This window comes from Fundulus heteroclitus, unplaced genomic scaffold (assembly GCF_011125445.2).
Source record: "Fundulus heteroclitus isolate FHET01 unplaced genomic scaffold, MU-UCD_Fhet_4.1 scaffold_277, whole genome shotgun sequence".
NCBI lineage: Eukaryota > Metazoa > Chordata > Actinopteri > Cyprinodontiformes > Fundulidae > Fundulus > Fundulus heteroclitus.
Window position 1 is genome coordinate 95,907 of NW_023396686.1, and position 19,138 is coordinate 115,044.

The following is a 19,138-nucleotide window of genomic DNA, read 5'->3' on the forward strand; positions in this document are numbered from 1 at the left end:
GAAGGAGTTGAGGATAGGAACACAGGGGTTGATAAATGTTTGCATAAAAAACAACCACAAAATAAAAGGCTCTTTGTTTGATTCATTCCAAAATTTCAAATGAACAAGTTTTAATCTTTTCTTATTGTTTGTTTTGGAAATATGTTTATTCTATTAATTTAATTATCTTTCTAATGTGGTAAATGTTTTGCTTTTTCAATTATCCAAATAATTTAAAATAGCTGATAACAATTGTTGTCATATTAAATTAAACGTTATAAACGTTTAATTTACATGGAGTTGTTAAGTGTTAATGTGTTGACGTGGATTTAAAGATGAACATTACTGGATTTGTTCTCCCAGTCCACAGCCATGCAGTGTTATAGGTGACCAAGATGGCAGGACTTTGATGAAAAATTATTCACTTCAGTCAGAGACTTGAGAGATGCTGTGCATGTATATCTTTTCAACGGCAACGTTATGTTGCTAAAGTTACTCTGCACTCATGTATTTTATTCAAAACTAAATCCTTACGCACCATTACGCTATTACGCATGCATTTAAGGGAAAAGTCCTGCATATGTTGCTGTATTTAGGCACTTGTGATATTTTTGCAAATAATTTATCTCATCAAATTAACTATCTGAAGTTGTTTGAAGTTTTTTTTGCTGCCTTTTCAAATCAAGAATACAAAATCTAATGACTGAAATCAGTGCTTCCCATACGGTTGACTGATGCTGTTGTTCCCTTGGTCCCCTCCCATGTTCCCTGTTCAAAACTCACAATCATTCCATTAATCCTTTAATAACTAAAATCACAAACCTCTCTATATCAGTCTCTCTGGCACTGCCCTTCACTGCTTTAACTCATACCTCACAGAATGGACCGAGTGCATGACCTTGGGGGAGGCAAAATTCAGTCCTCACACTGTCTCCTGTGGGGTCCCTCAGGGCTCCGTACTCGGTCCTATACTATTCACCATCTACATGCTTCCCCTCGGCCGTGTCGTCAGCAAGAATGGAATTAATTTTCATTGCTATGCTGACGACGCTCAACTCAAAATTTATTTATATAGCACATTTCAGTACAAAGACAATGCAAAGTGCTTTACATTATTAAAATGTAGGAAAATTAAACAGAATAAAATCAAGTTGGAATAAAATGTTGAAACAAAATAGAACAGGGGAAAATAGAAACTAAAAGCAAACATTAAAAACAGTTTTGTTGAACTAATGATGTTTCAGTAAAACAGTTTAACTAGAGCAGTCGAACGCAACCCTAAACAAATCTGTTTTAAATCTTGATTTAAAGGAACTCAGGCTTTCCGCACTTTTACAGTTTTCTGGAAGTTTGTTCCAGATAAGTGGAGCATAGGAACTAAATGCTGCTTCTCCTTGTTTAGTTCTGGTTCTAGGTATGCAGAGTAGGCTGGAGCCAGAAGACCTGAGTGGTCTGGAGGGTTGATACACTGATAACAAGTCTGTGATGTATTTAGGTACTAAGCCAATCAGAGATTTATAGACTAACAGAAGGATTTTAATGTCTGTTCTCTGACATACAGGGAGCCAGTGGAAGGACTTTAGAACTGGGGTGATGATTATGGCGTACAGCTGAAGAAAACTCAAAAATCCTATCTCAAAATATTAGAATATTTCCTCACACCAAGTAAAAAAAAAATTATAACAGCAAAACAAAATCAAACATTTGAAAATGTCCAATAATGCACTCAGTACTTGGTTGGGAATCCTTTTGCACAGATTACTGCATCAGTGTGGCGTGGCATGGAGGCAATCAGCCTGTGGCATTGATGAGGTGTTATGGATGCCCAGGATGCTTCAATAGCGGCCTTTAGCTCATTTGCATTGTTGGGTCTGGTGTCTTTCAGCTTCTTCTTCACAATACCCCACAAATTCTCTATGGGGTTCAGGTCAGGGGAATTGGCAGGCCAATCAAGGACAGTAATGCCATGGTCAGTACACCAGTTACTGGTGGTTTTGGCACTGTGGGCAGGTGCCAGATCTTGGTTGTGCACCGTTTCCTGCCACATTTCCCCCTTCCAACACACTTTTTGTGAATGTGCTTTGAAACTGCACTCTGTGAACAGCCTGCTCTTTGAGAAATGTCTTTTTGTTTCTTACCCTCCTGATGGAGGGTGTCAATGATGGTCTTCTGGACAGCAGTCAGATCAGCAGTCTTCCCCATACTGGTGATTTAGTTTACTGAACCAAGCTGAGTGTTTTTCAAGGCTCAGGAAACCCTTGTAGGTGTTTCGAGTTAATTAGACGATTCAAGTGATTAGTTGAATAGCCTACTAGTATACTTTTTCACGGTATTCTAATTTTCTGAGACAGTCCTGTAGAGCACATATTCTGGGCAAAACATACCAAGAATTGAGTAAATTGCTTTGTGAATTCCCCCTGTGTTTTTTACTGTGTTTAGGTCACATATATAATACCATTTATAGAAATATAAGAACAACATTTTAGTCTGCTGAAAAATTTACAGCGTTGTATTAACATCCGCCATAAATTTACAGTAAATGCGTACTCAAATGCTACAAATAGCCCAACAGCTTCACAAATCTCTCATCAACAGAGAAATCTGGAAACCGGATTCTGTAAAATGATGAGGTTTTGAATTGGAGTTTATGAACCCTGAAGATGAATGAACTGAAAAGCCAGAGGTTCCTGAGACCCATCTGTTCTGCAGCTGGTTCGTACTCTGTCTGGTTTGAAAACCTTTGGTCCCTGAGTGAATATTTCCTTTTGCTCCTGACCTAAACATAATATTCTGAATCTGATAATGGTGGTAAACTTCACCTAATAATAAACTTAAATAATGATCTCCAATTGGGCTCTAACTCTCTCTTTGGTTTGTCACTCTTTTTTCTGCTGCACTCTCATACTGACTAATGGTGGCACTGTGGAAATTCCTCTGAAATACCAACGTTTAATAACGTAATTACCAAAACAGCCCATTTTCCACTTATATTACTCCATCCTGCTGCACTTTCAAGTAGGTCAGAGGAAATGTGCTGGTGAACAGGGGGTTTAATTATTGATTGTGGTAACTGCTAATGATTAGCATTAATGTCATTTTAGCCAGCATTTCTCATCGGTCCATGGAGCTGAGGCCCACTGGCTACCAGTTGCGATGGCAACAAAGGAATGATACTACAGCTCAGCTTTTTTATATTTTACAATTTTTTTCCCACCTATCCCTCAGGAGACATATCTGGCTAATGTGGCGGGAAATGCATCCTTAACTGTCTCCTGGCGTGTACATCCATGTGCCACAGCCACACAAACATACACACTCACAGGCTTACACAACTGTAATTATTTTCTTTCCTCCCTGAAGAATCAATTGACCTAAATAATCTGTGAAGCCTCCGTTCTCGGACACCTTGCAGACAAGATAATAAGAGGCTGCGATGTACGGATAAAGCGTGACAAAAGTTTAATACCTTTTTTATTTGAGCAGTATATTTTTTACCTACATCGATGATGTAAACCACATCTGAGTTGATTTGATTACCAGGGACATGAAGTGGGAAAAATAAACCCACGTATGAATCTTTATTGTTAAGCCAAGAAAGTAGACCACAGCACTTTTCAGAGTTAGTAAGGCTGTTTGCTAAAGAAAACATGCAGCAACTAAATATTAAAGCACACTGCTAAACTTTAACCTCAGTTAGAGGTTCTAAATGTCAGACCTAATTGTGATTGTTCAATGCGGGCTACTTTGTGTACATTAAACTGTATTTATTCCTGCGTCTTTAACCAGTGGACAAGAATCTCTCGGTCTGCAGTCAGTTCGTCTCTAATTTTTTTTTTTCATTGCGGACAACATATCTGGCACCCTCTGAACAGTTATTCAGAACCGGAAAATGAATCTGGCTTCTGACATTTCTGTAGTTTAGTTTTAGGGAAAATGATCCACATCTTCTACAAGATTTAACAAGTTTGTCCTTTTGCTCTTGCTGCACTCCTCCACCTAGTTTCATGGTTTATTTATGCTGCAGGTTTGTGTCAAGATGCTTAAAATCAGGCAGACTGGGAGTATCAACAGGGGATGGAAAATGCAGTTTTAAACTTATATATTTCAGCCTATCAAACTACCTCATTAACTGTATGAAATATGCTGTATCTCGGAGCTTGGATGTGATCATTTGTTCTCATGCCAAACAGATCTTTGTCTCAGACTGAAAAGGGAAAAGCCTTGAAACAAGCTCCTGAAGTTGTTTTAGAATCTGATTTCTAAGAAATGTCACATTATGTCATCTCAGGGATGTCTGACATAAAACACTGAACTACCAGTCTTCTTGTATCTTCTGTGACAGGATCTGTTCAGCAAGTCAGACCCGTTTCTGGAAATATTTCGACTCAACGACGATGGAACTGAGCAGCTTGTCCACAGAACCGAGGTAATCACTGTATTTCGGCTGTATCTCATTTTTGAGTGTACCATACAGCTATGACTGCTACTGTCCCTTGTTTAGTTTAGGACTCACAAAGAGTAGCAGCTGAAAAGTACAGTCCTCTAAAATTCTTGTACATCATCAGTTGTTGCTGTCACTCTGTAGCAGACAATTCATTGCTTAATTTCTATCATGTAAACCGTTATCAAACCTGTATGTTGTGGATAATTTTTCCCATTTCATGCTTTAGTGGTTTGGGTGTTTCTAACTCTTTAGGTACGGAAAACAACCATCTGCCACGAGGGGTTTCGTACCGAATCATTTCATTCCTAACTACAGCCCTTTGAGCCACTATTATAACAGATAATTTAAAGTCCCTTCTTAAGATTTAGTATTTATTAACTATAACACTGGGTCGTCATAGTTGTTTGATCACATGATCATTATGTTCATGGAAATAGCTGGTTTAAACTTAGGGATGCACAATTTATCGGCATTAACATTGGTATAGACCAATATTTGTAATTTTTTAATATATCGGTATCGCTCCGATAAGTAAAACTGGGCCGATATTAGCAACAGGGGGAGGGGAGTTTTTTTTTTTTATACCATGTGACAGTGATAGATTGTAAATGAAGCAGAGATGCAATGTCAGCAGTGGGATTGATTTCACAGTGTCGAAAGAAGACATATGAAAAGCAACGTGTAAGTCAACCCACATTAAAAAGTTCAGTTAGCATAGTTTTCAGACGGCACAAAATTGTGCAAAATTTGATCGTCCCAGAAACTTAAATGTGTGTGCCTATTTATATATACACACACATATATCAGTAAATATTGGTTATCAGACATAACAGCAATATTAATATCGGATATTGATATCGGCCCAAATTTTCACATCAGTGCATCCCTATAGTTTAAACTGTAGGTTGTGGTAGAACATCTTCAAACAAACAAAATGCTAAGATATCTAATTATAGGTGAGGTTTTAGCATTGTTATGACTATTTAAGAACATAGTTAAATAAAATAGGTTGTATTTCCTAAGAAGATTGACTGTAGTATCAGACAAAATACAGTAGAAAACATTTTACTAGACATAGACTCTTGTGATGGTATCTATTTTTTGTGGATTTGATAAATAATATGAATTTCAGAAACACTGTGTTTCTTTAGTTGTATGTTCTGTGTTTGTTGAGGAGAACTGACAGTGGAACAAAAGAGAATGGGTTAGATCTCACCCGAAGGGATTTAAAGCTGTTTCTGTTCACCATGTTTCTGATTTACTGTCATCCAACAGGTGATTAAAAACAACCTGAACCCAGTGTGGGAGCCCTTTAAAGTGTCACTCATATCTCTGTGCAGCTGCGATGAAGAGCGGAAACTCAAGGTACCCTTCCTTGAGGGAACTCTAAAGGTTCACAACCGAGCTGCTGAAACTGTGTTTTTGATTGTTATTTGATGGACACATATTTTAGCACTGCCTAGCCAAAAAACAAACAAAATCACAAAAAAAACAAACAAAAAAACAACTCATAATGAGACAGTGTGTTGGTACTGTATCCAATGTTACATTTTATCTTAATTGAAAAAAAAAAAAACTGCTGTTGTGAAACATGGTCAGTCAGTTGATTAAATGCACTCAGTAGAGCTCATTTTTGGGCACATGATGTTACTCACCCTGCAACTGAAGCAGCCCCACATTAAAACACTGCCCACACAGCATAAAGCCGTAAACACAAAGCATAATGGCTGCATCTCTCAGTCTGCTGCTCGAGTCGGGGCACTCATCTGAACGCGTAACATTTTTTGATGTCCGATGTGATTACTCTAGATTTTTTTTACAACTGCTTTTTTTCTCTATAGATGATCATTTGGTACTATTTTTTTTACTGTTTAGTCACACATTGAGCAGTTTGTAACCAACATTTCCTAGTTGATTTTTATAGATTAAAAATAACTCTTTTCTGGCCAGTACTGATTTCTGTTTTTTCTTTGAGGACGGATCTACCAATTTCAATTTTGTCAGACTTTGATGTTCTTTCTAAGGACATATATGAACTCAAAAGACTTTGTTTTAATAAAAAACTAAACATAATAAACATTGATCATAGAACGTTGCCTGCATCCAGTGTGGGATTCAGGCACACTGCATATAATAGGTAATAAATCCGCGCTCCATTCCACAGAAAGATTATGTCCATTCAAGGGATTTAAGCATATTTCCCCAACTCTTGTTGGATTTTAAGACAATTTTAAAGAAAGTGATTTAAAGAAAAAGCTATTTTTTTAAGGATGTAAAGTTAAATAAGGAAAACATGGCAGTTTATTTAAGGGTATCACTAATCAAAACAGAATAAATTAAAATGTTTTCCACATAGCTATAGGAATGTGCGCGAAATGTGTGCTCTTTAATGAATGCAAAGCTATTCAGCACATCAGCTCTGGTTTCTTTCTTTGGTCAGGCAGCGCACTATGTAATTCTTGTATATTCAGAGCCAAACTGAGGGTGTAAGCAATGTTTTTTTGTGTGTCATAGTGCCTAGTGTGGGATTATGACTCCAGAGGAAAGCATGATTTCATCGGCGAGTTCTATGCCACATTCAGGGAAATGCAGAAAATTTCCAGTGGAAATAAGGTCAGTGAATTTAGAGGCAGAACGGAGTAGAGGAAACGGGGGAGAGAGGAGAGGAGAGTCTGCTGTGTAACTGCTTCATCCATTTCCAGCATGCCTCTCACTTGATGCAGCTGAAATCTATCTGACACGAACCAGAATGTCACGGTGCTTTTATGTTATTAGAATGCAATACTCTGTTGCTTCTGTCTTCATTTCTTTTTAAATATGTTTTTGTCTTTAACTCGATTTGTTGAAGGTTTCATGGGATTGTGTGAATCCTAAGTACAAACAGAAGAAGAGAAACTATAAAAATTCAGGAGTTGTCATTCTCAGTGACCTGAAGGTAGGAATCTGCCACAGCAACATATTACATTTATCAGAATAATCAAGAAGAAGGGAAGCTGAATCAGATAATGTCTGAGACTGTTATAAAATGTTGTATTCACTGTTTTTACAGGATGTGTTGTAATCTGTTGATCCAAATTACAGTCAATCCAATAATAATTTTAACTCTGCTTTGTTGAACAGTACTTCCTGTTAGCGTAGGTGATTATTCTGTTGCAGATAATAAACCTACAATGAAATCTGTCCTGAGGTTTTGCCTGATGGACATGTTCCTTTGTTTTTTTTTTTTCCTTTCAGCTCCACAGAGTCTACTCCTTCTTAGATTACATCATGGGAGGATGTCAAATTCATTTTACGGTGAGCTATTCAATCTGTGTTTACAAGCTGCAATTTTTTGCACGGCTACAGAATGCCCTAATGATGCAAAGTTATCTAGATTTCACAATAATTACACCTTGTCTGGATTAGAACACAGGATCATTTTTTTCCTGTTATGTCTCCTAACAGCATTTTTTAAAATCTGTGTATAGCGCTAGTTTGGTTGTTAAAAGCCTCAGGGAAAAACAGAAACATTTTCCATTTTGTGACCTTTGCCCTCTGTACAGCTTCTTCTCCTTCTGTTGTTGTTAGATGTCAGTAAAATTATGAGAACTGCTGTGGCGGAAGCAGCTCCTTGATGTAACAGCTTGCTTATACAATGCATGAGAACTATAACTTCTTCAGCTTATGTGGGAGTCAAATGTTGAAATGCTTACCTTTTATCATATGTTCTGATTTATTCAAACTTATTAAAGCTGCTTACATAAATTCACTTTTAAAAACAACAAAAAAGTCAACTAAGTGTACCAATAATAAGATTTGCTAAACTATATCAATGTTCATAAACCAGTCAGGTTCACCAACTAACAGAAAATCATAACAAGGAAGAATCCTGGACCTTTTCCATAAAGTGATCTACCTACAAAGAAGCACAAGTAGCTTTCTGTAAGCTTCTCAATTTATTCAGAATCAATCAAAGATAATTACACCTTAACTAAAGATTATAAGAAGAATCAACAAGAGTGTTGAACTAATTTAATCTATAGTCACTTTTACAATCAAACTATTCAGTAATGTTTAACTGAGAAAATAAAACATAAATTCAAAGGCTAACTAACCACGAGCAACGCTAATTCTTCTATAAATTACAAATTAAATGGACATTTTATGAATGAAGGATGAACTAATAATTACTAGAATCTAAGAATGACCAGGACTTCTTAAGTTTATTATAAAAAAAAGGAGATGGAACCAAAGTTTTCAACCACGCTTAATTTGATAGCTTTCAGCACCAGAATCTCCAGAACTTAAAAATGTGCCTCAGTTTGGTCCAATACTGCTTTTCTTCCACTTCTACCATGCAGCCGACTTGGATCTCTTGACCTAACTCTAGTTGTTTTTGGTTTAGAAGATGAATTGGATTTCTGGCCAGACATCTGGTTCTGTCAGCCTGGAGGTCACTCTGAGATTGGCCGGCGGTTCTGGCACAGGTTTGGATGTCTGGAGGTTTCCCTCTCTGGATCACTAATGGTTGGAAATGAAGTGAAAAGCATTTACAGAAATTTACAAAGAGATCCTAAGCACACGTTGAACGTTTCTGACGGGAAAATTAGAATCTATAACAACTTCACACAAAAATAGGTGAACATGACTTACTGTATGATGAACAAGATAAACAACCGAACCAAATCTCAAAAGGTTGAGAACTCCTCTGTGACTCCCTGATAGGGTCAGGCAAAGCCTCCTCATTGGATACCCCATAACTCACTTATCCAAGAGCCTGTGCTTTCAGAGGAGGAGACCATGAGAATTACATCCCATTGAAAAGTCAATTAAAAATTGACTTTGCATCCTTTTCCAAAAACACATTGTCTCTCCAAATAGCTCAAATAAGCTATCACTGTATTTAACATAACTACGTCTTGAGATTTTTTATTTTCCAAATGAGCAAAATAAGATTGTTCATTCAAAAAATATTTTAATATTAAGAATTAAAAATTGCCAAATTAACTGAGAAAGATAATATGCTTCTCGTGTTCTGAGGATGCCTCCCTGTAACTTTCGGAAATAAGAGGTAGTTTTGAGTAGACCCATGGTTCTATGTGGACATTTTGCTTGAGCGCTTATTCTGTCACATTTTGCGACATACCTGTTTTGTCCTTTCTTTCTACTAGGTTGCTATTGACTTCACAGCATCCAACGGAGACCCCAGGAACAGCTGCTCATTGCACTACATTAACCCGTACCAACCCAATGAGTATTTAAAGGCTCTGATAGCCGTGGGCGAGATCTGTCAAGACTATGACAGGTTTGTCAGTCTTCAATTTCTTGGAAAGCAGCTCACTGGATTATAAGATCATTTTCGTAGGATTTCACACTTAAAGTGTACAACTCCATGTAAACCCTAGTAGGAAGGACAGTAATGAAAATTGTCAGCTTTTCAACTCACCAGTTCAGCTACTACAGCTAAGTGTTAATCAACATTTTCTTTTCCTCGTTATGTCTTTACTGAGATATTTTTTAACAATTCTTTATTTAAAAAGATTCCAGTTTATAACCTTTTGCTGCTCAAACATGTCACAGTGTTGAACTGTCTGTTAGGTAACGGGAGAAAGCTGCATTGCGTAAGACTACACAAAGTAATCTTTGGCCTTCACTCGCATTAGTTATGCATAACATTATTCTTATCAAAGTAGTTGCTTGCAACTGAGGCCAACAAAAACTCTGACCTGGTATAATAGATTTTCTTCTCTTCTTATCTTCTTCCAAAATATCCATTAATTATCACCTTTCCATCTATTAATCAACTAGAAAAAATAAGACATGCTTTACTGTCAGCTCTGAGTTTAAGACCTTTTTATTCCTAGCTCGTCTGATTTTATTCTCACAAATAATACACAAAATCCTCATATAGCAAAAGTTGATAGATCCCTTTCCACAGCCACAAATCAGATGCTAAATACAGTCGTTGTTTTTCTGTTTGTGAGTGTGTTAATTCCCAGATTGTGTGAACAAGCCTTGACTAGATGTGGAAAGGGACTGTGGTGGAATAGAAAACTGCTGGTGTAAATTGAAACAAAAACAGACAACTCTACAATACATGAATCATGCAACAGATTTATGAAATATACCATATAAAACTGTTTTACAAGGACAAAAATAGACAATTAAGGCTTTTTGTAGTAAAAGTAAACACCAAAGTATTCTTATAAACGCTAACATGTAGCAGTAGCTGTATTTGATGGAATGAGACATTTATATCCATGTTTCAGTATGATTTAGTTTTTTTATGAGCTGACAGGCAAACTGCCTTTTCTCACAGTTGCAGCTTTCAGCAACAGTTGCAGCGGTTCTCCTTCCTAGTATGCATGGGCTCATTAAGCCGTACTACAGATGAGATATGGACTGACACCAGCATAGCAGGCACTTCAGACAGAAGTGGGAGGCAAGGGGAAATCAGCAGGGTCTCAAATCTGATGTGAAAACAGAGGAGGTGCAGCATGATGCTGGATATGTCTCCGTTTGTATGAAACAATATTGGTGATTGGTTAATATTTGCTTTTCATTAAACAATGTTTTACTTACGGACCTGCAGGTAGTTAATTAGCAAAAATTATACATAGAATGATCTGATCTGGAGAGAGATCCCGTCTCGCCTGTCAAAACTAAGCCAGATGAGCTTTAATTCTCTGACTGTGGATTTATGCAGATCCCCCTATTGAATATCAGCGGAGCACTGTCTTGCTAATTATAGCATCCGAGAGATAGACGCTGAAAACCTGCCTGCTTAACGTGCAGCCGACCCTGGTAGCTATATCGTTCACATGTTCACATGAAAGCATCATACATGGAAACATGCCTGCGAGCAAGTAGGGACTGTAAGTGTAGGAGGCCCTTCCCTTTAAAGTTGGAATTGTTACTGAGGTGAAAAGCGTGGGCGACAAAACCTTTTAGCCTTTAGTGAACATAGGTGATGTGGGATTTTCGAGTCCTTGCAGAGGAGTGCATGATGGAGCTGGAGTGACTAGCTTTTTGTCTGTGTGGGTAGTGACTCGGTTACCTCTGCGAGAGGGTTGTTACACACTGGCTGCATCTCCATGTGGCTCCTCACGGGTGCCGACAAAGTGAAAAGGGAAGAATCACTATGTACTTGACAGTAAAACTTACTATGAACATGACTTGGCAGTAGTCTTTATTGTTCTCTTGTGCTGCTGATGTATCATATCTCTGCAAATCCCAGTTCTAAAAAATAAAATCCTACTTTTACACATTTATTTATACTAGTCATATATATCATGATGTAATGAGAACTTTTTTTATCTGTCCGTCCATCCAATCTATGACAATGAAGACTTATTGTCTATCCATCTGCTGTCAAATCCATCACATCTGGGCGGTATCTCTGCTTTGCTTACGTCCATAACTGAGAAGAAGAAGCAGAGCCTATTCATATCACCAGCATATAAGTCTCTTTTCTCTGAGCGCATACTGTTTTGTACCAGCGGTTCTGGAAGTGCTCCATCTCACTAGGACAAATATAGTAGCTCAAATCTTGGAAACAGGGGGAATAATGATGTGAAATGATGAAATTTTTTGCAACCATAGACTTTTTATTTCCTTTTTCTGTCTGTCTGCCCATCCACCTACTTTAATCCTGTTAGGGTTAGACTGAGGCTGGGGGGACTTTACAGGCAAAGTACACACATTTACAGTACAAATTTGGTATGACATCAAATGTTACATCTACTCACTTTGCTAATGTGGTATTTGCTTAGCAATAACACTTGGAGGTTTCCTTTTTGAAGAGATAAAACTGAGTTTAGGTCTTACTATTTTTTTTTATCCTAAAAATATAAACTCTTTATCAAGCTTCTGAGCTCAATTTTATTCCATTAAGTCAAAAATCAAGGGCTCTAGAAAAGGAGTCCGCTAAATTTGCTTTATTAACAACATCAAAAATACAGTATGTGTCAGAGAAATGCCAGGCATGAAGAACCTTTCCCCCAGGTCCTTATTATTCAATATTAAAGCTATAGTTCCACTTAAAGCTAATTGATCTAAAACTAGAAGCTGTTTTTTTCCTGTGTTTGAATCACTGTTTGAAATGTCAACAACAGTGGGAGGGAGGCCTCTATTCAGTGACTTTATTGGGATGAAAGTGGATGAAACTTTGGTTGAAAAATGTAAATGGTTGTATTATACAAGACATCTGTGGGTTTCTGAAACTCATTGTGACTGGAATGTGTTTATATCTGGATACAAAACGCAGCATTAGCAGAAGCGAGTGGTAGGGTTGCTTGAAAGACAAAAACATTTCTACTCATTTAGATGTTTTTCAAAGAAAAATCGTTGCAAAACACAAGGTCAAAACACGCATCATATTCCAGCCTGTGTGAGCAAAAAATGAGATCCAAATTGTCCAGAAACTACAGAGCTTGTGATCTTGCAATTTGCAGCCATTGTAAATAATGTACAAGCGAAACTAACAGAGGAAAAAGCGGGGGCGACAATAATAGATCTGGCCTCTTAGTGTGGTTGCCAACATAATGCAAAAAAAAAAAAAAAAAAAAACGACCAAAAGATAAAGCAGGCACTATGGCTTCAAATTGACTAAAAGGTACCAGCTTGAAGTTGCTTTATTTGAAAGTTATCTGACTGCTAACTCTGCAAGTCTTCCTTCTGCCAATGCTAATGCAAGTGTGCATCCATCACAGTTAATCAAACGCTTGTGATATCTGTAAAGCTGCCTCATAGCAATGTTAGCAACTCCAACGGCAGTCACAACCAAGCACAAAACTCATCACCTCTTACACAGTAAATTTCATTCTGTAACTTCATCCGTTCTAACTGAGTTAAAGATATCGTCTCCAGTGTTTGTGCCCGAAACTATGATTCTTCAGAGTGATTATTCAGTCACAACAAAGGCATGAAATGAAGTAAATGGTCAGATAAAAGAGGCGTCCATTAGAGAAAGCTGTCTGTAGGCAAACTGTCACAGACGTGACGGAAAACAAGATGTGACAGCTCTGATCTTTGTCTGAATGTGACAAATTTGGTCTTATTACAGTAAACTGAAAGATTTTAACAGACTGCAGTTTTTCTTGATTTATTATGAAACAATACCCTCCATCCCATATCTACCTATCCCTGCATAATCCTGTGCAGGGGTGGACGGGGCTTGGGGGTTGGAACTAAACCCCGATGGTCAATAGATGAGAGGAAGGGTATCAACAGGCTCTATAGACCACCATGCACATACACATTCACATATAAGGGCATTATAGAGTGGTAAATTGATCTAACATGCATTTTGTTTGGCAGTAAGCTGAAACTGGAATTAAGGTGAAACTATTTTCTCAAAATGTTTTTAATGGAATGGCAGTGTCAGACAAGCCTAGGTTTGGCTCCCTCACCCTTACAGCCCACCTTTTTTCAGTCCCTTTTAGTCCCGCCTAGAGTTGCAGTCAAGACCACCTAATATGAGACCAAGTTGAGGGAGGTGAGACCAAGTACAAGACCAAGACCAATCCAATGAGAGTCCATTTGCAAACACATTGGTATACTCATACTAATAAAGGTGGTTCTGCAAACAGTTCAGGTAAATCTGCCTGTCGCAGTGAGCTGCACAGCGGCACAGTTGGCTCCTACCCTGGCGTGTGGTCCTTCTGCATGGAGTTTGCATGATCTCCCTATGCATGCACAGATTATCTGCAGGTACTCTGCCTTCTTCCCACAGTTCAAGAACATGACTGTTAGATTAATTGGTCTCTCCAAATTGTCCTCAGGCATGAGTATGTGTGTGCATGGTTGTTTGTCCTGTGTGCTGCTGTACAGATAGCAGGATATAAATAATGGATGGATGCCTGTGGCAGCTCATTAGCAAACCAGTATCAGAGATCCATACTAACTGTTGTGCCTAACTTTTTCTGTTAGGTGCGTTACCATTTAACGTTTAGGTCAACTCTTAAAGTATGTCAGCAAACTTTCGACTACATGCCCCCTGTCCTGTACATTTTAGAAGCTGGTAACAAGCAAAACAGCCCAACCAGACATATATAAACAGTGTACGTATCCAGCTAAATGTTAAGTATTAACATTTAGCTGCAGGCAGAGTAAGTAGAGGTGACAGGTGGAAGTGGAAGACCTAACTCGCTTAGCGTTTTGTCCTTCTGTGTGTTGTCCAGGCAAACACACATCTGTATATTACCACCTGAGAAGATTTATCCTCTTTTGCTTTCTCCTCTAACCCTCTCATCCTCAGCACGTACTGGCACATCTGGCTGCTTTAAAGCTTTAAAAGCCAAAAACTTTATTGTTTGCATTCAAATGGAGAAAGTTGCAGTTGCTTTTTGTCTCAAGACTGGTCTTGAATCTGAAGTACCACAGTACTACTCTAACCCAATTATCTTTACCTCAGTCACACACATCCTCTCTCCCCGATCATTAGGGCAGCGTGTTATTAGGAAGTCATTTAATTTTCTTTATTATTGTTGCTTATTGAAATTATGATATAATTTGCAATAAACTCACACATTCCTCGTGCATTAGTCGATACAATGCTTCTGTCACTTTCTGTGACCTTTAGCATCTGAAGCACTGTCAAATGTGTCAGGTTTGTGAAGCTTCGTCCAACAGGCTGAATATATTATTAGTGTACAAAGAATGATTTTGTGTAATATAATTGTCAACAGATTTTGCAGTCTCAACAGTACTGTGTAATATTAACACGGCACACAATGATTTTGCGATTTTCAATATGTTGTGCAGCCCTCCAGCTTATCCTCCTTAGCCCTCTTTAAAACCCCTTTTTCACACAGAATCCACTCCCTGCAGGTAAATTTCTGCACATATGGTGGTTCTTAGAGAAAATCCAGCTCTGTGCTGTTAGGTTCAGTCAGTCCAGTCTTAATTACATTCTAATTTGACTGGAAAACAAATCAATTCAGTGCTTTGTCCTCATTTGTCTCAGGAGGAAAACATTTTTGTCGCACACAAATCAGTAGCTGAATGTGAAGGGCTGAAAAGTTTTGCAGTATGGATAGAGCGAAGCCTGCACACTTGATCTTCACTGCATTTATTGATGCCGTTTGGATCCTACATTAATCTTTATCAGATCAGACATCTGAACAGGATTGAGACATGCTCGTATACAAATACTTCACTGAGATTATTTTAGATTTCCTCTGTTCCTACCGGCATCCATGATTTTTTTTGCCAAGGTAACTTCTAGGTGGGAGGACCTTAATTGTTCAAGTCATGTGCTTACTAACATTTGATTCCCACTGTAAGCACCTTCCTTCCTTCCTTCCTTCCTTCCTTCCTTCCTTCCTTCCTTCCTTCCTTCCTTCCTTCCTTCCTTCCTTCCTTCCTTCCTTCCTTCCTTCCTTCCTTCCTTCCTTCCTTCCTTCCTTCCTTCCTTCCTTCCTTCCTTCCTTCCTTCCTTCCTTCCTTCCTTCCTTCTCACTAATCAATAAACTCCCCTAAAACAAGAACAAATGTTGTCACCTCTGTCCTTTAACTTCAGTGACATGAATTTGCTTGTTAATTTTGCTATAGAAACTAACTAAACGATTTAATTTTCTAAAGTACTTCATAAAGACATTTTTTTGTGTTTGAGGCTGAAAAAATAGGATATTATGAGAAAACATGGCTAAAAAAACATCCAATATTTACTCAATTGATTCATTGGTTTGAAGCTGCGTTATAAACAAGAAAGCTAAATTAAAAATTCTGAAAATGAAATGAATAGTCTTAAAAACATGGATTCTTGTTTCATTTACATTATCAAAGTCATGCAAAGATAAAACAAATCAAGATCTAGAATTGCCTATGGGCCTGATCTTCAAAAAGTTTGCACATATTAAAACACCTAATTAGTGTGTACAAATTTGATCTTCATACTAGGTGCAAAGCAATTTGCAAGTGTTAAATGAGCAGAACAGCAGGTGCCATTTTTTTGCGTGTGTGCTTTCATGAATATCCAGATCACATGCAAATTGACCAAACCGTGCAAACTAGGAGGAAGATATACAAATATAAATATAAACATTGTGGCATGCTTGTAAACAAAGTTGTAAAGACTGCAAAGATGGCAAAATCCTTCAATCCACCATGGAAAACAAGCCATGGGGGGCGAGACGCAGTGCCAGACAGAACACTCTCCTTTTCTTCCTACTCAGTCGGTCTGCAACACTAACAGCAGCGCGACCAGCTTCCATTACAGCTGTTGTTGCTCAACATTTAGGCCTAGTTCTCATTCATAAAATAGTGAAATCGGTGGCATATCTGAGTACATTTTAAAAGGGGGCAGATTGTCCAAAATGGGGACTGTCCTTATTAATCGGGGATGTGTGGTCATTCTGGGAACAGTGGGAGCAGCTTGTGTGTATATCCATAACTTGTGGCAAGAGGGATTTTATCTCCTTTCCTTATTTGGGTTTTGTACCTCATCCATCCATCCATCCATCCATCCATCCATCCATCCATCCATCCATACCTGCTTATCCTTGTAGGTTTGCAGGGGGGCTGGTGTAATCGCAGCACAATTATTTTGTATTAGCTAAATTACTTTGGGGCTTTCTTGGTTTGCAATATTTTAGCTCAACCGGTTGTTGTAAGAAGTTGATGGAGGTAACTCCAGCTGTTTAGAGATGAATCTTGCTCTAGCTCTGACCATAGAGCTCCTTCCTGGACTCAGAAGGGGGTCAGGGAGGAGCTGACAGCAGACAAAGTCAGCTTTGGGGGGGTGCTAGTGCCTATCTCTTGTGGCCAATGGGTGAATTTGGGTACACCCTGAACAGCTCTACTAATGTTATTGTTTAGTTTAAATGTTATTATTTATTTTAAATAGTTATCATTATTATGACTGCCAGCAACAGGAGGCACCAAGCTCATCATTCTGTTTGGTTATTCTTTGCATTGATATTCCATAAATAACTCTGACTTCGAAGGAGCTATATTTAATGCAGAACGAGACAAGCAGATTTTGGATAAAATTCTGACTTCTTGTCACAATTCTCCTCAACTTGGTTGTTTTTTTAATTTGACTTCAGAAGGAAAAAACGATATCAAATCCTGCATCTTTTTTTTTTTTTTCTTTTTTAGGGATTTTTTTGCAGCTCTAGTGGCTTGCTTTTTATGACAGTAGGCTGAAAGGAAGGGAGTGGAAGAGGGGGAGAGACATGTGGCAAATGACCGCAGGTCGGCTTCAAACCTGGGTCAACCGTGTCGAGGACTAAAGGCCTCCATATATGGGTCGCGCTACCCGCTGCGCCATAAGCGCACCCAAATCCTGCATCTTTTTATATGATCACTCTAAAGTAGAAAAGATAAAGTTGAAGTGTGTTTTAGTCAAGATCATATATATATATATATATATATATATATATATATATATATATATATATATATATATATATATATATATATATAAATATATGTATATATACGCAGTGTGGCTGTTATTTGGTCTTCACAAGCTGATTCCACAGACATCGCAATTGTTTTATGGTGATACTATAACTTTTTCAAACTCTCAGGATGTGGTGACAGGTTACCACACAATTTATTTTATTTTTTTTGACAATGCTACACTCTGATTTTATCCTGACACTCACCATAATAATTGAATATATAGGTAGAAATACACTTTGTAAAACAGGTATGATAGAAATTGTCATGCAGGATGTACAGAACAAAGGCAGAAAATGATTTAAAAAATGTATAAAACAATTTGCTTTTAGCCCTTTAGAAGGAAAGTTGTCTTTTGTGGTGAATATTATGATTCATGTTATTTTTTTAATAAACAGAATGAGTAATATTGGCATGTATGTTATTAAACCATCATGTTAGTGACTTTTGAGAGAGTTTAAACACAAGCTGTCAACAGCGTTGTGCCAGTAGTTGCTTGTTATTGTCCCACTACTAACAGTACCATGTAGAAAGTGCTCCAGTGGTGTTTTTATTGTTGTACTTTATCAGAAAACAGTAAACAGACAATGAACATATTTTTTTTCTATTCATAATAGGAATATTCAAAAGCACAGAGAATGTTGTGATCACATTTCAGGCACGCAATTCAATAGACTGGAGATATGGTGCACTATCTTGCAATGAGAGAGTCAGCCCAGAGATTGAATTTGTATTGTTATTTATACACAACTGTATACCCTGGCCTTTGACTGGGGCCGCTCACTCCAGCACAGCAGTCCCTCGCAGTTATATCAGCTCATGCAAATGGTGCAATGAAATACAAGGAGATGAAAGACCGAGAGAAGCTCTTTGAACAGGTGCAAACGTTGGCTGCTGGGACCATGGGACCGATTCCAAACTGTGATTCAAGCTTTTATCGTGTTATGAAATGCAAACAAGCATTGGGTGTGCCTTTGGAAGAGAGAACAGATGGATACAACAATGTTTTCCACTGATTTCTGTGAAAACAACTGTAGTAGTAGTAGTAATTTGTGCTTCAATTAATTAAGAATTTTGCTTTTCGTTTTTAGTGACAAGCGGTTTTCAGCTTTGGGTTTTGGTGCCAGAATTCCTCCAAATTATGAGGTGAGTAAGTCTGGTAAAATCTTTGTTTTTACGACCACCTAATAAAGCCCTACGTCCCAAGTGTTTGCATAATGGATGAATATTCTGTGCTCATTTTGAGGTTTGCTAATTTCCTGTACCCTGGAACTATACACTCACCAAGGTGACTTCCATGACCTACTCCATGTCACAAGTTGTCATTTC

General features: G+C 37.9%; 1 protein-coding gene across 2 annotated transcripts in view; it reads left to right on the top strand.

Annotated features, from left to right (window-relative positions):
* The window catches only part of cpne7 (copine VII), a 52,175-nt gene that overhangs the window by 19,172 nt on the left and 13,865 nt on the right, over positions 1 to 19,138 (top strand). For both annotated transcript variants that reach the window (XM_036130003.1, XM_036130002.1), the window contains 7 exons: positions 4,322 to 4,405; positions 5,699 to 5,788; positions 6,938 to 7,036; positions 7,272 to 7,358; positions 7,658 to 7,717; positions 9,574 to 9,707; positions 18,901 to 18,955. In XM_036130003.1, the coding sequence (XP_035985896.1) occupies positions 4,322 to 4,405; positions 5,699 to 5,788; positions 6,938 to 7,036; positions 7,272 to 7,358; positions 7,658 to 7,717; positions 9,574 to 9,707; positions 18,901 to 18,955 (609 nt within the window). The remainder of the gene's footprint in view (positions 1 to 4,321; positions 4,406 to 5,698; positions 5,789 to 6,937; positions 7,037 to 7,271; positions 7,359 to 7,657; positions 7,718 to 9,573; positions 9,708 to 18,900; positions 18,956 to 19,138) is intronic.